Source organism: Podarcis gaigeae, assembly GCF_964106915.1.
Source record: "Podarcis gaigeae genome assembly, chromosome: 14".
Classification (NCBI taxonomy): domain Eukaryota; kingdom Metazoa; phylum Chordata; class Lepidosauria; order Squamata; family Lacertidae; genus Podarcis; species Podarcis gaigeae.
In genome coordinates, this window is record NC_139690.1 from 30,993,121 (window position 1) to 31,018,610 (window position 25,490).

Below are 25,490 nucleotides of genomic sequence, written 5' to 3' on the forward strand. Positions count from 1 at the left end.
GATTGGGGCAGGGTGTGGTAGGCTTTCCTTTTGAGTTAATATGTATAGATTGCAGAACGAAGTCTGTAAATACATTTATCATACAAGTACTGTATGATTTTTTTTCAAATTCACTTGGTATGTTATTCTCTTTAGATGCATTTCTAAATATGTAAATATTTAAAAATATTAAAAGTGATTATTTTTAAGTATTTAAATTGGCTGCGTTGTTTCAAGCACTTGGTGTAATAGGGTGCATTTAAATAAAAAAATATTAGCCAATCCTTTCATATCCTTTTGATTCACGAGGCATATATTTTTAGGACCCACTTTATTTCTGAGATTTTAAGATGCTTTAAACTGTTTTTAATATTGTGCTTTAATTGTTGTACCCCCCCACCTCGGGGGCTCAGAACAACACTGAACACCAAGCCACTGGATACCTTGAAATGGAACTGGCTGGAGGATCTGTTCCACTGCAAGTGTTATGTGGTGGGCCGGGCTGTTGACAACCCTTCTTGCACCTCCTCTTTTTTTGCTGCCCATGGCCTGAAAGGCAACCGTGACCCACGGTTTGCCTCACACAGAGCCAAGGGCACAGTCACCACAGCACTGTTTATCACCTTTGCTTAAGGCTCTTTGTGAAGCTAATTGAACTTCAGCTCCTCACAGACACCTCATAATCTCCAGACCGCCCCACCTAGTGTTGGGCTGCCTCTTTTATAGCCATAATGTTGTCCTCTGGGCAATCCCCACTTGCTTTCCCGTCTTCTGATATGGCCTCTGGTGGTCAGGGCCACTGCCTAGAATGGAGTATTATTTCATTCTCAAAACTCAGTATGCTAAATAAATTTATTTCATTTTTAAAGGGGATGGGAAAGGGATGTATGTAGGAAGACACTCTCAGGAGATTTATGCCTTTACAAAATGAAAAACGTACATTTGTGGGGGGTTTTTTTACAAACCAATTCAACATATTCCACCGGTGAGAGCAGTGCCAACTTGGCAAGAGTGTCCAGCTCTTCTGCCCCGCATGCCGCTGGCACCCAAAGCTCATCATGTGTCCATCTCCTCATCCCACTTGGCGGCGTCAGGCAGCTTCATGTTTTGCCACATGAAATCGAGGAACATGGAGGCCTGCAGTAACCGGCCCAGCCTCTGGAAGTGCCGTTCTGCAGAAAGAGAGAGGCAGGGGGAGGAATGAAAGTTGCCTGTTCCTGCCGCATCAGCAGCTGCTCCCTTCCATGTTCATGGCATTCAAACTGCGTTCTGAGCTCATCAAGGGATCTGCCATAAGAAGATCAGTAATGGTGGACCAGAGAAGGGCCTTGGCTCAGCGGCAGAACATCTGTGTTGTATGCAGAAGGTCCCAGGTCTAATCCTTTGCAATCCCACCTGGAAGCCCTGCTGCACCCACTCAACAATCTCCATTTTAGGATGAGTCATGGTGTAGTGCAGTGGCTGGAATACTGGATTAGAACTGCAGGGACCCAGGGAAAAATCCCTTGCGCAGATGTTTAGCTCACTGGGTGACCTTGGGCCAGTCTCTCTCTCTCTCTCTCTCTCTCTCTCTCTCAGGATAACCTACTTCACAGGGTTGTTGTGAGGATAAAATTGGGTTGGGGGAGAGGGAACAATGTACAGCTCCCTGGAGGAAAGGCAGGATATGAACCCGTAAATGAAGATACAAACACGGGATGAAGCCTGGGGTGGTATGGGGAGAAGTATTCAAAAGGTCACTTGCCTGTGTATGGTAGGAGAGACTCCACAGCTGCTTTGATCCCTTCATATTGCAAGAGGCTCTCTGGCGTCTCATGCTTGAGGAGGGTTTCCACCACTGCCTGAGCCTCGAGGTAGTTCCGCGAGTTTGTGTTCCACGTGATGGAAAACCTCAGCACAGCCTCTGGAAGAAGGGGTTTGGGGACAACACGTCAGGAAGGAGTGCAAGTTGCAGGCAGCGTGGCCACCTTGAACCAACTCACCTCTCTTGCGAAGCGTGGCCAGGTCTACGCACACGTCTGCCCTGCGCCTTTCTTTAAGGCAGGGAAGCAGATCCAACACCCCTCCCCACCTAGTAGAAAAGCAGCTTGCGGTGTTGGTGGGAGGTTTTGAATCAGAAAAATGCCAGGAGGGCGCAGGGTCAAGCAACCTCTCCTCTCACTCGCAACTTTCCCATTTGTTCAAAAGGACAAAAAAAGACTTTGCGAAAGGGCACCTGCTGGGTAATTGTTAAGTTCAGTACACACACACACACACACACACACACACACACACACCCCTTTAGAGGTCGTCCTTGCAGCATACCAACTAACCTTTCTGGTCTTTCCGAAGCTTCAGGAGGTTCTTTTCCAAGTCTTCTTTTCCATTAGCCTCCTTAAGAATAGCTAAGAAGAACAACGAACAGTCAACCACTAATAAATCCTGGGTGGGTGGGTGGGTGGGTGTAGAAGAGGGGTTAAGGAGTGGTTTCACAATCAGTCCCACTTTCCCAGGAAACTCTGGGAAATGTAGCTCTGAGAGTGGAAGGAGTATAGGCCAATGTGGCCTGGTTGCCAGAGTGTCAGCACAGGACGTGGGAGAGACCAGGGTTCAAATCTCCCATTTGGCCATGAAGCTCACCGGGTGACAGGAGGTATTAAAGAGGTATGACATTGCTTTAAATGTATAGGGGAGACGGGGCCTTGGAAGTAAGCCCCATGGAACTCTCTGTGAACAGAATCATGTTGCAAGGCCGAGTGAAAGCAACAGCCAGGACTTAAGGAAAATCTCCCTTAATGTTCTTTGTTATCAAGAGCCTTACCCTTGATCACCGACAACACCGTGTGTGGCCGGTCCAAGGAGATTGCCAAGCCCAGTGCTTTCAGGTACTTCTTCTTATGCAGCAAGTTAGACAGCTGCTGCTCTCTGAAAACACAAAGCAAGAATGAGAGGGTGCTGGATCACAGCTGGAATTTGAAAAGAGCATGTTTCTAGCTGCCGTGACGGCAGAGAAAAGCTAAAATGGCAAATGCTGTATTTGATGAAGACAGACCAGGAGATGAAGGCCATGAAGGCCTCATGGTGGATCCCTTCCATTCCCAGGCATGCCTCTTTCTTTTGCTCCCTGGGCCACCTGGATGGACCTTACCCTGCTACTACCCTGTTTTGCAATCTGGATGGAGCCTGGAACACAACGCAGATGGAAATCTCATTCTTTGACAGCCCTCTTTGCAAGCAGCTGACCCCCTACTGTAAAACCCTCATGGGAAGGATGGGCAGGGCCATCTTGGGTCCTGTCTAGTATCTGGCTTGCTGCCAGTGCCTGTGACACCCCCCAGGGTACCTTGCAAGGGTGGTCCCTCCAGGTGGTCACTGAGGTCAGTCTCTCAACTAGCCCAGACTTCCCACTTTCAAATACTTGATGCCACCACTTATAGAGACAAGTGAGATTCTCCAGGAGTGTCTTGCCCAGCAATAGCATCCCACTATCAGCATTGATGCTGGGATGGATGAGGCAGCTAGGGCTGATGGGAGTTGTAGTCCAAAACATTTGGAGGGCAGCAGGAAAGGCTGCTGTAACCACTCGCTACTTCAGTGCTCTTATTTATATGTGTGCACTTTTATGGGACAGATGGCAATCTTTGAGGAGCCTCCCCCCACAATCAATCCCCAGCCCAATTGCAGAAGTTGCCCCAAGATACTCACTTCAGAATCTGCTCTTCCTGCTTCACTTGTTCCTCTTCAAGCTCAATTTGAGTGACATCCTATTAACATACAGAAACACAAAAAAAGGGAAGGAACAGAAGAAGAAGAAAAAATGGCAAAATGGAATGGCTGATGCCTCGGAAAATGCAACTTCTGAAACTCCTGTGGGATTCCCCCTCAGTTTTAGAACTGAAAGAGCCACCCACGCATTCATGTTTTCAGGTGTTACCCTCGTCCCACCAGGCAATGGAAAGGTATGCTGTCAAATTGACTCATGAAAATTAAACATACATACTCAAGTCCTTTACAGAATTTGCGTAGTTTTTTTAAGAGAGAGAGATTTTAGATTTTAAATGTAGAACCCGGCTATTACCAAAAAGATAACCCACAAAATTTGTGTGATGAACGACACAGAACCAGTAGAACAAGTTTATGCAATCTGGTGGGACTTTATATTTTACATTTCAAACAATGACCTGTACGACTCCTTACCTCCACCTAAGCAAGAAATATGACTCTCCTAATTTATGTGTTAGTTTAACATTCATACATACAGTTGTATTTACCACCATTGTATAAGCATCTCCTTTAATGACTTTTTGGGCTCTTGTGGTGAAAAATAAAACAATTTAAAAAGAAAATGTAATTATTGCTTTTTACCAAAATAGGGCGATATCCAGTTAAGTTATACCCAGGATAGACCCACTGAAAGCAATGGACAAGCCCCCTAAATCCACTGATTTTTCAAGGGATCTACTCAGAGTACAATTAATGTTGACTATCACTGGCAACGGGGAACCAGAAAGATGAATTATCTCTAATCTCTTTGGGGGGGAATGATGTCAGTCCATGGGAGAACTGACTATGACATTGCTCCCTCTGCCCTGGGGAGCCCTCTTCCCCCTCCATCTGCTGCAATGGGAGGTTAAGTGTCAAGAACTCTGAAGTGTGGGCACATCAGTCCCCACCAAGAAGAGGGAGCTTCCTGCTGGACCCAGGCACCAGCCTTAAGGAGAAACCTTGGGCTAGAGGAACAAAACTCCTAAAGGAGAATGCTGTAATATGTCAGCAAACTTCCGATTAAATTTCTATTGATGTTACCGTGCATCCATTTCATACGGATTTGTAGTCCCCTTTGTTAAACTCTTATTTAGTCAGATGACTAGATTCAAAGAAACGAATCTGAATCACATTGTTTGCGAAAAGCAAAATGAAACAAAGTTGTTTGATCATGCAGGTTGTTTAAGGGATGCAAGTTTTCACCAGGCAAACAGAATTTGCCTGCACCTAGAAGGCTTTCTTCACCTGCTACACCAAAAGGTGAAAATGTCCATTAAGAACCACCTTACCCAACCTTCCGCACTTGACAGCAGTGCCCACTACCACGGCTGACATTTGCATTTGTACCAGCGCCCTAGGCGACAGCTTTTAGAGCAAAACTGTTCTGTTAAAAGGCAAGGGTGGGGAAACCCCTGCCTGATGGGTCAAATTTGACCTGGGGCGAGTTCCAGTCTGGCCTGTTATGTCATCCTTCACAAGTCATGGTCACCAGCCCTCTTATGCCACCAGGTGCAGGGCAGGTACAGCCACAACAACACTGGGACGACTGGCAGGATAAAGGGAGGTCCTGATTGTTCCATTGCTGGAGCAAGGTGCTGATGGGTTTCATTAAAACCACAACTAAAAAGGAAGGGGAAAGCTCTGTTTTAGCAGCTGCTTCAATGCAAAATTTGGCAGGTAGGTTATGCCACCCACCCGTCGAAGCTGCCCTGCAGAGGCAGGGACGATTGAATATCTGCTAAAAAGCTTCCCTAACTCTGTGCTAAAGGCATCAGGGCAGAAATCGGCAAAGATTTCTCTTACTCCAACCTGTTTTGGACTATAACTTTCACCAGCCCCGGCCACACAGGAAACGCAAGCTGATATTTTTTTGAAGGCAATGACACCCAAACAAGCATGGAGCTTGAATCAATTGTGCCTTGAAACTTCCAAATCCATCTGTTAGGTACCCAGGTGTAAAACCGTTGGTCAGTTTTCAACGGCTGGCAAAAACTAAGTCACGACAGCTTTGTTGAACACAAAAGAGGATCTGTGTGGGTGGTTCCATCTAAAGAAAGCACGGCTTGAAACATCAGTGCTACCCAAACACAGTTGATTGATATACCTGGCTTTACCAGCACTAGTGTGCTGTAGGGAGGTGAGGAGCTTAAAGAAACTATGAAAGTTCCTTTTGGGAAAACAAACCAGAGTTATGCTCCTCTTGAAAGGAGCCTCATCCTGAAAAGAGAGGCTTATTTGATTGCCAAGACCATCATTTGGAATCGAGGTTTGCAACCAGTTTTACTGGTTACGCTTCCTCTGAAAAATAAGGCACACAGATTGTGGGAACTCCTGGACCCAGTAAGGTTTCTTAAAAAAAAAAAAAAAAGCTTTTATGGTGCTTGTTCCATTGCTTTGTGTTTTAAGAAGACAAGCACATAAGAAAAGCCTGCTAGATCTGGCCAATGGTCATCTACTCAACATCCTGTTCTCCAAGTGGCTGCCCCAATAGGAAACCTGGGAGCAGAAACTGAGCCCAAGAGCTCTCTCCCCTCCTGCAGTTTCCAGAAACGGGCATTCAGAAGCATTACTGCTTCCAACCATGGCGGCAGAGCACAGCCATTGTGGATAGTAGTCGTCACATGACAGCCTTATCTAACGTGAATTTGTCCAGTTCTCTCTCTTTTAAGCCTGCCCTAAAATGAAGTCAGAAATGTATGTTAAGTAAAATAAATGAATAGCTGCACGCAGTTATTGTATGATAATGGTTTCTGAAGGATAACTGGAATACATATATTTACTAGAACAAGATCCAATATCAGTATCACTGGACACCTTACCTTGAAAGAAAGGAAGGAAGTTTTAAGAAATCATGAAAGCAGGAAGCTAAAGGACAGAACCTCTCCCTGGCAAGGCAGGGAAAGGAACTGAAGTGGAGCTAGAGGAACAAGTTTAAATTTTCTAGGTCGCATAATCTATCCCTGGCAATGGGGGCATTAACACATGGCTGCCTTGGAGGCCTGAATCTTAGCTTAAACTCAGAAGCACGACTAAGGCAATGTCCGCACTACACATTTAAAGCACTATGGTACCACCTTAAACAGTCATTGTTTTTCTCAAAGGATCCTGGGAGCTGTAACTGTTAAGGGTGCTGAGACCCCATTCCCTTCAAGGAGCTACAATTCCCAGAGTTCCCTGAGAAGAGGGATGGGTGGTTAAAGACCCTTCTCTGCCCAAAGCCCTGGACAGCTGTTCCCCATCAGTGCAGGCAACAGTGGGCTGGTTGTACGGACGATCAGACTGTGTATAAGGCAGATTCCTATGCTCATATTAACCTGGACATTTTCATCACTCCTAAAGTGAGATCCTCAAGGAGCGTGTAGGATAATAATTCTGAATCGTCTCGCCACCACACAATGACAGATGCCCGTAGCTACTCTAAGCAAATGGCACTCAAAATGCATATGAAATGGCACAAACCAGGGGTGGCTGGTATCCACTGAGACTGCCGGAGCAGAAGGCACAGGGACCAATATTAAGTGGTGCCAGAGGCAATGACAGACAAAGCCAACTAATACTAGTTGTGTCCTCCTCCTCCTTACTGACTTCAGCAAGGGCAACAGTGAGACTAAGGAGGGAGAGGCCGACAGCCAGGGCCACTTGCTGGAATGGTTGTAAGAAGGCAGGCAGGTGGAAGCTGGCTGAGGACAGACTGAGGTTGGTGGAGCAGCAGCCTATTTGCCATCACGGACCAGCTTCCACTGGCACGAACTCATAAACTGATGGACTTGGTTCACTGAAGAAACGGACAAGCAGTATTGACTGACTCTGTTCAAAAATGGCACCCGTTTATTACAGATCGGAACCAATACCAGGCCACAGGAAAGGTGGATCGTTCTGCGTTTCCATGAAGGGCACTAGCGAATTTTGATCAAGACGACGAGGTAGAGGGTGAAGAAGAAAAAAAAGAACATAAAGCAAATAAGCCAGATTATAATGGTGGTCTTTAGGTCAGGCATTTGTGTCGGTTGTACCTTCCACAGCAAGACCCTGGAATCGGCGGAGCCGGTCACCAGTGCGTTGTCTCTCCTATTGGCGTGTAGGCCCAACACCTTATCATCGTGAGCGTCGAAGGTCTTCACACAAACGTTGTTGTTGATCGTCCAAAGTTTCATAAGGCCATCTGCTCCACTTTGGGAGAAGGAGGAGAAGAGGCAAGGAGAGACTAATGTCATTTATTGGCGTCCACCAGGAAGAAGGGCAGGATATAAACTCAATAAACAAAACAAATCATTGTGCTTAGAGATTTATATTAAATACTAGGGGCTGTGCCCCTGCTTGCTCTGCTCTGCCATTGCCTCCACAATCTGGAGTTGTGATGAGGCACTACAAATCCTCCAACGAGGACTACGCGATGACACCCTTACATTTTTATTATATAGAGATAAATACAATATATATATTAATACGAGGCACCGCTGGGGAACAAGCAGGGGAACTGGGGGCTCCGCCTACCTCTAGTGACAGGTAACCATTTTGTTTTCCTCAGAGGCTGACCGCCTAGCTCATCAGCCTGAGCAAAATGCCACACCCTTTCCACAGAAGACATACCTGCTCAGCACCTGTCCCCCTCCACTCACAAAAATGATCTTCAGCACAGGGGCTTCGTGACCTTCGAAAGTCTGGGGAGGCAAGGAAAAGGGAGAACCAAGTGTGAGCAGGTAGAAAGAATGTTATGACAGCAATGAAGTTGCTCCTGCTATTATTTATACATTTATTTATTAAATTTATACGCCTTCCTTCCTCTCAAGGATCCTAGGGTGGCAACCATGTCAATACTAAAACAATACAATTAAAGCTTCTAAAAACAGTTTTAAAAACTCCTAAATGCAATAACCTATTCTCAAAACTAATAATTTCAGGGATGCCAGAGACATGTCTTTCAGCCATTAAATGCCGGGGGGTGGGGGGAGGAATGTTTTTAAATTTCTCCAAAACGTTAATGAGGGAGACTGACGCACTTCACCAGGAAGGCATTCCACAAATGGGGACCCACCACCCAGAAGGCTCTGTCATGAGTTACTGCGAACCAGACAGCCCCCAGATTACATATCCACTCAAATGTCTACATATTTGAGTCAGAAAATGTTTGTCCACTGAATAGCTTGATAAGATGCTACGTAATCATTCCTGAACAGGAGGGGGAAGTGCATGGGATAAAAAATCTACCCAGTTTATTCTGAATCCTGAACAACCTCAGTTTTCATCAAGAATGGAGCCTATTATTCCAGTCACTGGGAGTTTAGCTACTGACTTGACCAGAATGGAGACTGCTCCTAAAGAAAGCTGTTCATTAAAACAAGAGAGGGGGCTGAATGGGGTTTCTGGTGGTCAACACATCTTATTTATTTTTTACTGATACACACATTTCAGTACTCCTAAATCAAGGAGTACTGCATAAGATCAGTGTAACACCAAAGCTAGAAATGTAAAAAGGCAAGGATCAGAAGAGAAGCAAACACAGAACGGGGCCATATGGCAGGAACTGCCGTGTAAAATTAAACACAGAAGACGTGTGCTTAGCATGCAAAGGAACATGCAGGGAACTCCACAACATAGGTGCCGCTATGCCAAATGCCCCAGTCCTTGTGGCTGCCAAATGGAAGTCTTATGGGACAGTTTGCAATGCTTCTCCAGCAGATCTCAAAGAACAGGAAGGTACTGCATGCAGAAAGGCTGACCCCAAGACATTTAGGGCTTTATACACTACCAGGAATCCCTTCAATTTGGCCAGTGCACAATTGCCTTATTTTCTGCACAGAGGCAACACCTCTTCTCACAGTGGCCAACCAGATGCCCCAGTGGAAAACCCTGAAGCAGGACCCAAGCACAACAGCCCACTCCCTGCCTGAAGTTTCCAGCAACTAATATTCAGAAGCATCACTGCCTCCAACAGTGGAGGTAGAATATAGCCATTGTGACTTGTAGCTACTGATAGCACTATCCTCCCATGAAAATTAATGGCCCTATTTATCCTCCTTTTGCCATTCCTTAAACCTCTTACGCGCCAGATGCAGTTAGCCATATATTATTTCTAACCATTTAATCTAAATTACAGGAAGTTCAAGGCTCCTAAACTTCTGGCCAATGAAAAATAATGGCTAGGTGTTAAAGATGGCCCCATAGGGTACCTTTAGACAGCTGAAATCCTGCAGACTCCAGAGTTTCACAGTGCCATCCGCAGAAGAGGTGGCTAGGATCCGATCCACCGGTGAGAACTGCACACACCAGATGCCTCGTTTGTGTCCGACAAAGGTTCCCAATTGCTCACAACTGTCGGAGGTCCACAGCTTGGCCGTCTTGTCCTGGGATGCTGTAGCGATCAGCTTGTCATTCGGAGAAACCGCCACGCTATTTACATCCTTAGCAAAAAAAACAGAGAGAGGTCTTCTGGTGCTGCATTCTCTTGCAAGCTGAGGAATTGCAAGTTATTCAGAATTCCAGACTTCTTAATAGCCAGGAGCACCAACAAGACATATTACTGGTTTTTACATGTTAAAAATAAGAATTTTTATAAGTTGGGTAACAACTGCTCTGCAACACATCACAGCACTATTTGTATGGCAGCCTGATTCTGACCTGATGCAGGCATGATGTCACTAAACTCATACTCGTGAATTTGCCATGGGACCTGTATGCTTCCTCCCCACCCCCTCTTGTACATGAATTTGGACTAACCATAGCTAGCACTATGGCCATTCCAATGTTAATAATAACCATGGTTTGCAAACCCAGCCCCTACTGTGTTGGTGATGTTTTCCCAGTGGCACAATAGGTCAGTGCATCTGACTGTTAACTAGAAGGATGGTGGTTTAAGTCCACCCAGGGGTGACTGTGGGCAGGATTCCTGCATTGCAGGGGGTTGGACTAGATGACCCTCGGGGTCCCTTTCAACTCTACAATTCTATTATTAACACTTATTTAAAGGTGGTCCGTCCCCCTGCTACAAGCACAGAAGGTTCATAAACCTCCCCGCTCACCCAAAATGAAGCTAACCATGGTTGGAGTCAACATGAGCATGATGGTCAGTGCCAGAAAAGGGATAGGGAAAATTCATGGACAAGAGGAATGGAGTGAGAAACTCCTGATCTCCCACCCATGGCCCAAAGGTGGGAAATTTATTAAATTTTCTCCAGGCCTGAGCGGCTGCATTCTCCACCTTGCAACAAATATTCTTCAGACAAGGCAACAAATCTCAAGAAGTGGACTAACCCCACTTTTTTGTGTTTGCGTAAAACCCAGCCCAACATATTTTTAGATGTTCTAAATATATTTTTGTTTTGTTTTTAGCTGTGTATTGCTGTTTTCTGTCTTGGGCTCCATTAGGAGGAAGGGCAGAACAACAACAACAGAAGTTCACCTCACATTTTTAAACAACTGGTATTATCTATTAGATAAGCATTTCCAGAGCTGTGGAGGGAGGAGGTCATCTCACTCTCCAAGCTCCAAAGGACCGCGAAACTCCGCCACTGCCTGACCTTGTGGTGGGGTGTCGTCGTCACTGTGGCTTCAAGAGCTACGGGTTCTTCAGGAGTCGTGGGAGATTCAGTAATTTTGACATTTTTGGCACTTTTTGAGCTGGCGCTTTTAAAGAGAGCAGTTTTGGCATCAGGTGTGGTAGAGGTTTTGGTGGCAGTTGTAGCAGTTGTGGCGGCAGTTGTAGTAGTTGTGGAGGCAGTTGTGGCAGCAGTTGTGGTTGCAGTTGTACCAGTTGTGGCGGCAGCTGTGGTTGCAGTTGTGGCTGCAGTTGTAGCAGCAGTTGTGGCAGCAGCTGTGGTTGCAGTTGTGGCAGCAGTTGTGGTTGCAGCTGTAGCAGCAGTTGTGGTTGCAGCTGTAGCAGCAGTTGTGGTTGCAGCTGTACCAGCAGTTGTGGTTGCAGCTGTAGCAGCAGTTGTGGTGGCAGGGGCAGCAGGAGGGGGAGCAGGATTTGTGGCTGGAGGGGCAGCAGGAGGGGGAGCAGGCTTTGTGGCTGGAGGGGCAGCAGGAGGGGGAGCAGGCTTTGTGACTGGAGGGGCAGCAGGTTGGGGGACAGGATTTGTGGTGGGAGCAGCTGTAGGTTCCCTGGCAGTGATGTACTCGGGGATACTCCACACTTTCATCGTATTGTCTTTGCTGGCTGTGACCACAAAGTTCTCTTTCATCCTGGAAAGAAGCGGAGGGGAAGGGGGGGAGAGTGAATGAGATTAAAAGGAAGGAAGGTCAGAAGCAACAGAGCTACCACTAATTGCTGCACCTGTGCAGAGAACAAACCTGCCTTGAGCCCCTCAACATAAACTCATTGTAAACTCAGACGCAATTCATATGACAGCTGTTTAGCCTAACAGCGCTACTGAAAAGCAGGAGAGAAGGGCATCAGCTTCCTTAGGGGAAACCCAGGATTTGCAGAAGTTGGGGGGGACCCTAAAAAGGAAGCCAGGAAGAAACAGGGAGCTGCCCTATACTAAGTCAGACCATAGGTACACCCAGCTTAGTATTGTCCACACTGACTGGCAGCAGCTCTATACAGTCAGGAGCTATTCCTGCCCCCCTTGAAGTCTGGTAGTGCATTTCCTTATATAGAGACGGATCCTTGGTCCATCTAGCTCATTACTGCCTGCACTGACTGGCAGCAGCTTTTCAAGGTTCTCTTCCTGCCCTACCTGGAGATGCCATTAGGAGCCTGGGACCTTCTGCATGCAAAGCAGATGCCCTACCACTCAGATATGCTCTACCACAAAAAAATAAACTTCAGTGTAGAGTTGGAAGGGACCACCAGGGTCATCCAGTACAACTCCCTGCAATGCAGGAAACTTTCCCCCCAATGTAGTACTCAAATGCACAACCCTGAGATTAACAGTCTAATGCTCTACCAACTGAGCTATCTCATACAGATCACGGACTGTTGAGTGGGATGGAGCACAAACGCACAAAAAAAGAGAAGGGAAAATCTCTTGTTTTTTAAAGAATCATGTATTCAAATATTTCTGTTCATTTAATTTGGGAGCTGATAGTGTGGCCACAACTATTGCTCTTTGAATGAAATGATTAAAAAGGGGAAAAAGCAACAGATTTTGGACATCAAAGGGGAACCTCAGCAACAAAATAATTTCTAAGGCTTTCCAGAACCCCTCGTTATCTCTGACCCGACAACCAGTTCAAAGCTGCGTCAACGCGAAATTAAGGAATCTGCTCCTCTTGATCTTTGCTCTTTCATCTGCCTTGAGAAATGGCAGGGTGCAAACTGATGCTTCAGACAGGGAGATCTAAGAAGAAGTGCTTCTGCACACACACAGGTCTGCAACCCATTGCAGTCCCCATATCCTTGCCTATTTGCAGCTCTGGAGTGCGGGGTGGGGATGCCTTTTGGAATGCCTAAGGCCCACCCAAAGCAAAGGCTGGGTTGGAGAACGCTCGCAGCACTGGGCCTGCTTTGATCACCCTCTCTTGGGATTCAGAGGCGTGCAGTGGAATCAGTAACACCAGCAGGCAGCCACCTGCGCTGCTCAGCTCACCTGTATCACCCCATTGCTTGAGCTGCTGGGAAGGCGAACCTTGGGTGCTGGAGAGTGCACCAAAGAGGAGAATGAAAAAGAGGAAGGAAAGCAAGAGGGGAAAAGGAAGCGAAGAGAGACCAGAAGAGGTGGGGATGGTGGTGCTGGAAAAATAGCATGTTTAAGGACTTGGCTGAAGAATGTTATGCTCTTGTTTGGGATAGCAGTCACCTAGGACATCACTTCAGCAGAGGGACACACAAAGAGGGGTGGTGAGGAATGGGAACAGCCAGATAAGTCAACTAAACACTTCCAATCCATAGGATGGCGGGTGTCATATAAGAGCACCTTTGATAGCCTTTTCCAATCAGCTGTCGAATCCTCTTTTAAAGTCGCAAGGGTCACATCTGCTTCATATATTTAAAGCACACTGCTTCCCTCCCCACCAAGTATCCCGGGAATTATAATTTATCTCTCAATGAAGCTGCACTTTCCAGAAAACTTATTTATAAAAAATTCTTATGTACGCTATTTATGTAAGGTAAAGGTAAAGGGACCCCTGACCATTAGGTTCAGTCGTGGCCAACTCTGGGGTTGTGGCGCTCATCTCGCTTTACTGGCTGAGAGAGCCAGCATACAGCTTCCGGGTCATGTGGCCAGCATGACTAAGCCACTTCTGGTGAACCAGAGCAGCGCACGGAAATTCCCGCCGGAGCGGTATCTATTTATCTACTTGCACTTTGACATGCTTTTGAACTACTAGGTTGGCAGGAGCAGGGACCGAGCAACGGGAGCTCACCCCATTGCAGGGATTCAAACCGCTAACCTTCTGATCGGCAAGTCCTAGGCTCTGTGGTTTAACCCACAGCGCCACCCGTGTTCCGCTATTTATGTACCATGGTTTAAAACAATTATAAATAAAACCATACCATAAAAAACATTTGAAAATGTCAAAATCAGAAATCAGCTAACTGTTACAGAAAAGTGCATTCTTAATTGTCTGCACCAGCTTGACAGTATACAAAAGTTTCTAGCAGGCGTTTAGAAGTTGAAATGGCACCTGTTGAATCTCTACTGGCAGAGCAGTCCTTGGCAAACTACAGTTCCCAGGATTCTTTAATGTGCTTTCAATGCAAGTTGCGGATGTGACATAGAGCCCCCTCACATCTCAGGGCAGCGTTAACTTTTTTCACACCTTTCCCAAACATTTCAGGGACTGGGTGTCTGCACGAAGTGTTTTGGTGCACATGATGATGGCAGAGGATGCAACTGTTCCACATTTCCAACCCTGAATGGTTGAAAGGGAGAGATGGTGAATGCTTGCATAGCAGGCAAGCTACACGCCAGGTCTTTGGAGGCCCTGGAAACCAACACCAAAGGAAAGAAAACCCAAACGCAGCAGCTGGAGGAGATTTTCTACTCAGAGTAGAAGAGAGCCCCAACCTGCCGCTGGAGAAGAAAAAGCTCTGCTACGTAAACACACCAAGAAACTCAAGAGAGGCTGGGGAGGAGGCAGGGAACGGATTCTGTTGTTGTTACCTGGAGCAAGAGAGAGCACCCACTCCTTGGGTATGGCCCAGGCCCTGGGCGACGCAGAAGACATTACCGTGGTCATTCATCCGCCAAATCCTGATGCTTTTATCCTGGAATTGGAAGAGGTGGAGGATGGGTTACAAGAGGGTGGGGAAGCTTTCTCAGCCTGGGGGCCACAATCCCTTCTGGGCAACTTGCTGGGGGCCGCATGCCAGTGGTGGGTGGGGCCAGAGGCAAAAGTGGTCAGACCAACAACTGAACAGCAGGCTAGTACCTACATGACCCCCCTTCTCTGTATTCTCCAACCAGGCAACACGAGACATCATCAGAACTCAAGGACACATTCCAGTCAGGCAAAAACACTCAGGAGAGTACAGAGCGGGGTTGGTGCAAGATGTGGCATGGAAGGGGGATGCTGTATGCATGGGCTGCAAAAGCAAGATGTACTAAGAAGGAAAACAATTCCCTGCAGAAACCACGACACAAGCAACTTGCTGAAAGTGTCCTGAGATGTGGAAAATCAGGAGGGAGGCCCTGCATGAGACCAGCAATCCCAGTGCTGGGGGGGGGGGGGCAGAGGAGAGGAAAGGAGGACACAAAGTTGGGGAATGCATCCGTTCAGAGATCCTGCAGAGCTCCTTCAAAGCCGAGTCTATGCATAGCAGCCTTGAAACAATGCCCCCATTTATCCAGCGTTTAGATCGTCCACATACTTCAGATGCTTCCTGAGCTAAAATTGAGTTTGAAAGTCTGCAGCCAAGACCTTAAATGTCACGCCAGCATCAGAACAGCAGCAGGATAATTAAGCTAAATGGTGATTAAAGAGCAGGAAGTGCTTGGGCCAGTTTCCTTGTTACGGAAGGGTCTCTTTAGCGCTGGCTTAGCCAATCCAGAGGCCCGCATCCTGTGCATTAACTGCACATGGAAAAGTTCCTTTCTGTGCTTGAAGAGGGCTCTGCAGCATAAGTAACACAGAGACCCAGGCTGTTTAGGGATGAGCCTCAGGCCTGGAGCCCACCCCCCAAAAAAACCACCCACTTGAATTAATGCACAATGAATTAAAAATAAATGAATCCCAACTGGGAAATTACCTTTGCACAGCTGGCAAACAACCTCCCCTTTCGGAAGACATCCAAGGCAAGAACGATATCTGCAAGAAAGAAGGCCGGCGTGATGTGCTGTTGCCACACTGATCTGGCAAACAATTAACAGGGCAAGGCAGCCCTGGGACCAAACACCCTATATAATATTTATCAGCCAAATTTTGCATCAACCGCACCCCCTGAGAAAGGCATCCCTGCAGCTATCCCGCACGGAAAAGTGGAGGAGCTTCTTGCCACCTACCTGTGTGGCCGTGCAGGATCTGGCAGTTAGATGTCAGCAGCTCAAAGACCTTCAGCTGGGGGCTGTTGGTGGCCACAACCACGTGGGAGTCTCTGGGGCCCAGGAACCTGACATCCAAAACCTCTCCATTGTAACCTGCAAACTGAAGAGCAAGAGTCAAGCCGGATGGGTTAGCATACCTGCTTTGCATGCAGAGGGTCCCAGTTCCAGTCCCTTGCCTCTCCTGATAGGGACAGGAGCCTGAAACTCTGCCCTTACCAGTCAGCAGATTCGGAACAGTGGGGTGGAGTTACGTTCCAGGGGTTTGAACACAAACATATGGAACTGCTCCAATGAAAGAGGGACCACCACCGTCCGAGGTTGACCAATAACTTATGTTACGGCAACTCTGAAATATTGTAAATCTTAAAAATCAATAATAATTAAGAAGCGGATTACCTGCTTCCTGAGCTCAAGGGTCTGTGCATCATACATGCAGATGTTGCGTTCCGAGTTCACGGTGAAAATTTGGCTTTTCATGGGCACCAGGACGCAATGCATGAGGCTCTGCAGCCCGTCCTCCTGATCCATGCATGCTGCCGGGAGGCAGGGCAAGGACTGGCTGTGAACGCAGGTGGCTGACGCCGCATCCCAGACTCGGAGGATCCCTAACACACAGCACACAAGACGTCAGCATCATCAAATAACTTGCAAAGATGGGCAAGGTTTGAGGCAAATGGGGGCCTCTTGTAATGGAGTGGGGGGAGGTAGCCCAAGCAGCTGTGGGCAACCTGGTGCCCCTCCTTATGTTTTGAACTACAATTCCCATTAGCACCTGGGCAGCTTGGCCAGGCTGTTTTAAGAAAGCTGAACTGAACTGGGGTTGGTTATTTGTTTCTTCTTTGTTAGTCACCTTGAATTTGTTTGGGAAAAGTAGGTGGGATAGATTTCTAAAAAAGGAAATTGTTACAGAAAAAAATATTGCGTAGGCGAGGAAAGACTTTGCAACCCACACTTTGGTTTATATCCTGAGCAGTTCTGTGAGCTCTGGCATGGACTGCAGTGGGCTGGGAACCTTGGCTTCTGTTTGCAAAACATAGCTGGGTGGGCAGGTTTCCAGACCTTATGAGAAAACCTTCCAGGATATATTGCTTTTTGCTGGAGGTCAAGTGCCCCTAAGAACTCATATCTCCAATCCTATGGATACCACTCCCTTGTCCCAGAAATTGGCTTTAGGCAATCTCTGTCCTCCAGCAGTCACACAGACACACACACACGCTTTGCACTTGGTAACAGGAGGCGGAAGGGTGGGACCTGCTCCCTTCCAACTATCTGGATGCAGAGTGGTAGAATGGCAAGAATGCTGCACGACATCCTTGGAGATCCAAGTTGAAATTCCCACTTGAAGCTCATGGGTGACCTTGGGCTGGCCCAAGTCTTTCAGCCTAATCTACCTCACAAGGTTGTTGTGAGGATAAAAATGGAGTGTGTGTGTGTGTTAGGAGAGCTATTCCTAATATATCGGAACACAAATTATAAGAAAAAGTCCTGCTTTTACTCTCCATTTTCTTCCTTACTTCTCCACTAACACATAAAAAAATTGTTTACTGTTTTCTCTGATAAAACGAGTAAGAAAAAGGTCTTCTACCCACCTTTGCTGCCTGCTGTTACGAAGTGAAGGCTCTCTTTACTCACGCCTAAACACGAGAAATCCCCTTGTTCTGGCAACATGACCACAGATTCAATGCTCTAAGGTGGATAAAGAAGTCAGCAGGAGTCATGAACAGGAAAAGAGTGAGAGACATCCACCCCCCCACACACACACCAATGACAGAAAGCTCCAGAGGCATTTATTGGGCAGAGAAGTTACTTTTCACACCAGTGTGGCCAAGCGTGGCTCTGGAAAAATTCAGCAACATGTAATGCACCTAAAAGACAGACGATGGCCTATTCATACTCAAGGAGACACATGGAATTAGGCTGTATCTCTATAGCAGCTTTTGCCAAACTGGTGCTTGAACTACAATTCCCAGTGGTGGGCTGACCGGGTCAGTCTAACAGCTTGCCAGAACATGGCCAAGTTTTAAGGTTGAAACAAAATTAGGAACGGTGAGCAGTTCAAAATGAAAAACAAAACCTTGGCACAGCGTGCATGTCATGGTAAACCATGGTTTAACAAGCAAAGTGATTGCTCCTCCCCTAGCGCAAGCAGGAGCAGCAAACCAGAGTCACTGGGTCCAAACTGGGGATTGTGGCTTTGCTCAAGTAAACTATGATCAGTAAGCCAAGGTTTTAACTTCACGGTTTGTTTGGAGTGCAGCAAACGATAATCCCCAGGTCAGATCTTACACTATGGCAGGGATTATGGTTTGTTGCTCCTGCTGGCTAGAGGGGAGGGGTGAAGCGAAAGCCACCTGTGTATTCACTGTAAACCTTGATGTGTGAATATGGCCAACTCTCTTCTCCCAACACATCACAGAAAAGAAGAACTTGAGATCAGATCGCCCCTTCTGAGTAAGCAAAGTAACGAAGGCGGGGGGGGGGGGGGGAGAGAACTTCACCTCATACATAGGGATGGTGCCCTTGGCTTCTCCCTTGTTCAGGTCCCACACAGTGCAGATTTTATCACGGCCGGAGCTGAAATCAAACACAGTATCACTTTCAGCCCTTTGGAACTAGATAACTGGAATTGCAGCACAAGGGTTTCCATGAGACTGGTTTGAAAGGCATTGCAATGTGGCTTGCAACTGCCCATTTACAGGTGAGGAAACTGAGGCACAAAAGATTTTACACAACTCCTCTCAGGCTGAGACTTGTGAGCATCTGAGCCTCACACATGGCTTTCTTCGGGCAAGAGGTTTTGTATTGGCTTCAGTTTCCCATAGAGGTGTTCACTGGGGAGAAACTTTCCTTTCACTTCACAGTTTTTCCATTGATTTCAATGGAGGCCCACCCAGTCTTTTTTTTTTACCATTAACTTTATATGGTTTTCCACCCAAATAGTGGGAAATGTGCAGGTTTTGTTCTCAAGACATCATCTTTTCAAAATATCAGGTAGAGGGGACAAACAAAAACAATGAAAAACCAAATGTGCCAAATTCATGTTTGTTCACCCTTTGGTTTTTAAAAAATGGGGTTATATTTACATTACATTTGTATTACAAACAGGTCCATGCTCCTAGTTTATACACACACACACACACACACACACAATGAAATAAAGTTACATGTTAAAATTACATGTCTGGGTAGCCTTGCCTAAGCAAAGACATTTTAGCAGACACCGACTGCTTAGCATACTTTACTTAGAATTGTAAATGGTATAATGGTTTTAATTATGTATTATGGTTACTGTAGGGACCCAGGTGGCGCTCCCGCTGCTCGGTCCCAGCGCCTGCCAACCTAGCAGTTCGAAAGCACCTCCGGGTGCAAGTAGATAAATAGGGACCGCTTACCAGCGGGAAGGTAAACGGCGTTTCCGTGTGCGGCTCTGGCTCACCAGATGCAGCTTTGTCACGCTGGCCACGTGACCCGGAAGTGTCTCCGGACAGTGCTGGCCCCCGGCCTCTTAAGTGAGATGGGCGCACAACCCCAGAGTCTGTCAAGACTGGCCCGTACAGGCAGGGGTACCTTTACCTTTACCTATGGTTACTGTATTAACGGTCTTTGTCTGCTGTAAACTGATTTGAGTACAAATTTGTAGAAAATGTGGTATATAAACAAACAGATTATAACAGCAATAACAACAATAGTAATTATAACAACAGAAATATCATCAATGGGCAGAGAGAAGGTGTCATTACATATATGTAGGCACTGTTAACACACTTCTTTTCTGCTGGGTATTAAAACTGTTCTGTTTTGTACCATGTATTTTCTTGGAAGGATGGCAGTGTTTGCTTTTGGGATTGCATTGAAAATTTTGCTGGCTGACACCTTTGATTCTAATTCTTGTATGTTTGTAGACTGCTTATATTTTGTAAGCTGCCTTGAAGTGATTTAATGAAACTTAAATGGATTCTGAGCTGCAGAACAGAAAGAAAGCACAGAGGGAGCTCCCCTTCCAGGTTCGCACCTGATGAGCGTCTCATTGTCAGGAGAGAAAGCGAGGGAGGTGACAGAGCTGTAATGGTTTTCTAGCTGAGCGATGCACTCGCTGGACTTCAGGTCCCAAACCCGGATGGCGTTGTCCATGGAAGAAGAGAAGAGCTGTAGCTTAGAAGTGTCTGGGTGGAACTCGACAAGGCTGGGGAAAGAGACAGGCAGGTTAGTGGTGGACCATATGTTGGGTGTGCAGGAGGCTCCCTCTGGCATATCCAGGTAGGGCTGGAGAGAGAGAAAGAAAGACACTTCTGCCTGCAAACCTGGACAGCTGCTGCTAGTAAGTGTGGACAATGCTGAGCTAGACAGACTGAAGGTCTGACTCAATATAAGGCAGTGTCCTATGTTTCTAAAGGAAGGAGGTAAAACATCTGCTTTGCATGCAAAAAGTCCCATGTTCAGACTCCAAGTAGGTCTGGAAATGCCCCCTGCTTGAAACCCTGGAGAGTCACTGCCACTGTGTTTCCCAAACTTGGGTCTCCATCTGTTGTTGCACTATAACTCCCATGATCCCTTGCTAGCAGGACCAATGGCCAGGGATTATGGGAATTGTAGTCCAAAAACAGTTGGAGGCCCAAGTATGGGAAACACTGATGTAGACAATACTGAGCTAGATGAAGTGGTGGTTTGACTCAGTATAAAGCACCTTTCTATGTTCCACAGCTCAGTTGCAGAGCACCTGCTCAGCACGCAGAGGGTCCAAAATTTAATCCCCAATGGTGTCTCCATGTAAGACTGGAACAAGACCCCTGCCTGAAACCCTACAGAGCCACTACCAGTCAGCACTGTTAACCTGTGGCCCTCCAGATGTTGTTGGACTACAACTCCATCAGCTCTCCCCAGCATGGCTAATGTTCAGAGATCATGGGATGTAGTCTAACATATCTGAAATACACAGGTTTCCCATCAATGAATATGGCACTGACTGAGACGGGCCATTGGACTATAAGGATTCTTTCCTATGTTTATACAGAAGCACAGATGGCGCTATAAAAAAAATTAGGATAACTTGGCTTAACAGAGGGGGAAACAAGAAGGATTCAGTTGCTGGGATGGAGAGTAATCTCAGTTGATGAATCCTATTATACAGTGGTACCTCAGTCTATGATCCGCCCTGTTAACAAACTAGAAGTAGGTGTTCTGGTTAGTGAACTTTACCTTGGTCTACAAATGGAAGCTGAACGGTGGAAGGGCACCGGAGGTGGGAGGCCTCACCTCAATAGGAAAAGTGCACCTTGGTTTTAAGAACGGCTTTGGTTTAAGAACGGACTTCCAGAATGGATTAAGTTTATAACCAAGCTACCACTGTATTCTATTGAATGACGTGGGCTTTATTATGGATGTTGAAAAGGAGACTGACTATTCTGCACCAACCAAAGTTGTTCTGTTAATTAGTAACTGGGAAATGAAGCAAACGCTAATCCAACTTTCACCAACCTGGTGAGTTTCAGACACTCTGGACTACAAGTCCCACCAGCCCCAGCTGCCGTGGCCATACATCAGAACGACATCTATGATTCTACGAGGTTAACACAGATTTAAGGCATAACACACTTTGGTTTTTTTAAGTCTTTGCCACCCTCCTGCAGAAAGTCACAAATTGTTTGGCCTAGTTTTTTCCTATCGCAAAAGAGCACATGGAAAAAGAAAAGCTTCCTTACTGGACAACCCCCGTTGAGCCTTTCAAGTTGTGTGTGCAGTACTGCCTGGGAACATCCCAGACCTTAATAGCGCTGTCACAACCACCTGGAAGAACAAAAGGGAGAAATGAAGCAGGCACAAAAAGTCAGCCAAATAGGGAGGTCTTAGCTTCCAGGTCCGCTCTAGCTGCAGAGGAATCAACACTGGGATGGGGTGAGAGGCGTATTTCTTCCTTCCTCCTCAGTCCCATGGAGACTACCTATTCCCTCTGGACACATACAACTCGTACCTGTAGCCAACAATGTGGAGCTCGAGTCAAAGGCCATGCTGGCCATGGAGGCTGTGTGCATAGCCTTCCATGTGCGTGTGCATTTATTTTCTGGCCAGTCCCATTGCTTCAGCAGCATCGATCGGCTTCCAGTCACAAGGATCTAACATGGGGGGAAATAACAAGAGGAAATGGTGGAAACAGGTTGGCTAGTAAAGAGAACCACACAGTGGTCTAAAAATCTGGGCATCACAAGTGTATTACATGGGGCACTCTATTCAGCGACTGCTAAACTGTAGCCCTCCAGATGTTGCTGGACTCCAATTCCCATCAGTCCTAGTGAGCCTGATTAGGGATGATGGTACTTGTGGCCCAACATCATCATGGCTCCAAAATAAAGAAACTGAGTTTGCATGGCTACCATTAATTTAAAGGTGGTATGTGCAGGAGAATAAAGGTCTACACTGAAAAATGTACAGCTTAATAGGGTGCTTGATTCCATCCATCATCTCACTCTGCCCCCATGTGACCCTCTGTTCTGAATTCTTACTATGCAATTCTGTAATCACTTACCTCATCATCTTTGCTGAGAGCAAATGATGTAATTTCCTCTTCTTCATCCTTGGGAGAGTAAAAAGACAGAAAAAAGTTTACCATTTAGTAGCAATAACTTTGATATACCTAGTAAATTTGCTTGCTTTTTGTTGTTTCAAAATGAAAATCAGGTTATTTTGCTAATTTCTTTATTTGGAAAGCCAGCCAGGAAATAAAAGCTGAATTTGTGGCTCATCTAAAAATGTGTGGGTTTTTTTGCTCTGTCTTGTTATGGCTCAGAGCTAAACAAACAAACTTTCCCTACCTACAAGGGAAAGAATGATGCCAAGAAGGAGGAAATGTCACCAGGCAGTGTCACCCCCTGGAGTACTCAGAAGGCAGGCAGGTGGAGGGGGGTTGAAGGCAGACTGAGGTTAGTGGGGAGTGTATTTGAGAAAGCTTCAAAGGAAGCAGAGGTATGACATCCTTTGAAGATGACCAAGTACACATGTTCAGGGATCAAATGAAGGTGGTTACTGTTGTCCTTATTACCTCTTCGATACAGTTAACGACAGTTCCTGTTGCAACATCCACCACATTCACCTTGTTATCACAAGCACAGAACATATATTCCCCATCTTGGGTCATCTAGAAAACAAACAGATGAGAGTGGAGAAGCCTTTTTTGCACATGATCACAGCAACATGTGGTAAGCACAGCCAGCATGGTCAAAACCTGGGCTCTGGCATTACCTGAACCCGTCCTCCTTTGTAGAATGGCTCGATTCTCTTGGAAATGGCATAGCTGTGAAAGGACAGAAGGAAAATACCAATTCAGCGAGTTGACAGTTTGGCTTTGCTTCAGCTCAGCCATAACAATGGCTCCAAAGCACGGATGACAGAGCAGAACACTCAGACACCACAGTAACACCAGGTCTTCTCCCAGGGTGCCCAATCCTCAAGCGATAAATATGCAGAGAAGCTATGCAGATCCTAGTCTCACAGGGGAACTGACTGAAAGCCCCACACATTATGCCCAAATGTGTAGGAGCCACTTTTGGATACTTAGTGGAAAAGCACAGGATACTATTCAGGGTGGCATTGAAACAGAATTATTCAAACAGCCCCAACTGGCAGCTCAGTGAGGAAATAAAAATGAAAGGCACTCTGCACATGCTCTGAGAAACCCTTCCCCTTCGATTATGACGTCAGACACCCCAAGGAGGGACTACAAAAAGCGGGAAGGAGAGTCTAGCGCGTCCAAACAACCGCCCCCTCCGCCCTGTAAGGTACTGCGTTGCCATGGAGATAGCACAAGGAAACCCCACCCGAGAGGAAACAGGAAGCATTCTCCATGGCAACCGCTCCCCCTTTCTTACTTGGTTTTGAAGGTTACTGAGGAGCTCCGGCTTGCCATGTTCTAACCCCAGGCTGACTTCTTTACCGGTTCGATTCCCTCGCCACTGCCCCCATGCCGACAAACACGTGCTTCCGGTAAGAAACACTTACTTCCGGCGTGTAATAGTGACGTAGACAAACATAGAAGTAAGAAAAGGGTAAAGTAGCGGCACCAGCTCGGTGGAGACGTAACTTCCTGGTTCATTTTGAAGCTTCCGCAAGGCGGAAGTGAGTTTGCCTACAGAAAGGAGTGTCCCTGCAGCTCTCTTAAATGGCACGTGCTTTGATGAACTCTAGACAGACTCTAGGACATGAAAGCTTCTGTTAAGATACCAACCGTATCTTTGTCCTTGATTTTATTTAGTTAGCCTTCTAAGGTTTGATTAAAAATAAATAAAAAGTTTTTTCTTACATACAGTATCTATAGAACAAGGAATTGCCAAACTCCCTCCCATTCCTGAATTACAGAACCAGTCTCCCTTTTAAAAAAGCATAATGTAAGTTGGTTTGTTTTAAATGTCATTCCAAATGCTTATGTGCTTGGTCTGTAACCATGCTCAATACAGTGGTACTTCAGGTTACAGACTGCGCTAACCCAGAAATAATACCTCGGGTTAAGAACTTTGCTTCAGGATGAGAACAGAAATAGTGCTCCAGCGGCAGCAGGAGGCCCCATTACCTAAAGTGGTGCTTCAGGTTAAGAACAGTTTCAGGTTAAGAATGGACCTCTGGAAAGAATTAAGTACTTAACCCAAGGTACCACTGTAACTGCCATATACATGGTAAGTCATTCCACACTGTAGTAAATGATTGTTTAGCCTGCCTATTTCTTTAAAATTTGTTAACTTGCCCATTAATACAAGATCCCATATCTGCAAAAGCCACATTCCAACTAGGAGTCTAGCAACAGTGAGCTTTGTTACTATTAATAGGTTGGCGCAAAGTCTCTTGAGTTTTTTGTTTTTTTGCTTCCTTAGTGTAGTTAAGTGTTTGATTTTTACTATGTAAATGGCACAGGGAACTTCTACTGATTGGGTGGTATTCATTTGCATTATGGTAAAAGTTGTCTGCACTACATATTTCTGCCACATGGTAACGTTTTATGCTTATTTGCATGAAGCCTTCAACTACAGGTTAAACTCAATTAACGTTTACTCAAAGTAGGGCATTGAAATTAACAGATCCAAGTTAGCTATGTCCATTCATAGCAATGGGTTTACTCTTAGGAGGACCAACATTAGAAAATAGCACCAAGGCTCATTCTAGTCAGGCAGCTGAAGGTAGAAGGAAGCCATCAGAAATTCTGTGATCATCCCCAGCATGCACAATACCTTTGTAAGCTTCAAGGCTCAAAACCTTACCTAGAATTACAATGATGTAAATTGCTAAACTTCTCTTTATCTAGCTCTTGGACTTCCTGCAGGCCACAAACCTTGCCATCCTGTTTTGCACCATCCTTGA

The 25,490-nt window shown here is 46.2% G+C and overlaps 1 protein-coding gene across 1 annotated transcript; it reads right to left on the bottom strand.

Moving 5' to 3' along the window:
* Positions 1-817: 817 nt before the first annotated feature.
* On the bottom strand, positions 818-24,163 carry TBL3 (transducin beta like 3). The gene is made up of 22 exons (XM_083712052.1): positions 24,011-24,163; positions 23,385-23,436; positions 23,185-23,280; positions 22,672-22,719; positions 22,120-22,261; positions 21,851-21,935; positions 20,164-20,334; positions 18,650-18,725; positions 17,741-17,837; positions 16,548-16,756; positions 16,110-16,251; positions 15,857-15,915; positions 14,772-14,875; positions 11,241-11,904; positions 9,894-10,124; positions 8,314-8,384; positions 7,737-7,893; positions 3,664-3,722; positions 2,780-2,883; positions 2,292-2,363; positions 1,724-1,882; positions 818-1,151 (listed from the first exon to the last, which is right to left on the bottom strand). Exons 1-22 carry the CDS (start codon positions 24,046-24,048, stop codon positions 1,036-1,038), a joined length of 2,952 nt encoding a protein of 983 aa, XP_083568178.1. The 5' UTR covers positions 24,049-24,163; the 3' UTR covers positions 818-1,035.
* Between the last annotated feature and the right edge of the window lie 1,327 nt (positions 24,164-25,490).

Bases quoted from the DNA above. Each gene is read 5' to 3' on its own strand.
- TBL3 (XM_083712052.1), bottom strand. From the start codon at position 24,048: ATGGCAAGCCGGAGCTCCTCAGTAACCTTCAAAACCAA. The intron at 23,437-24,010 runs GTAAGAAAGGGG...GTCCTTTCACAG, and splicing joins TCAGTAACCTTCAAAACCAA to CTATGCCATTTCCAAGAGAA. The intron at 18,726-20,163 runs GTGCGAACCTGG...GTTTGATTTCAG, and splicing joins GACAATGAGACGCTCATCAG to CTCCGGCCGTGATAAAATCT.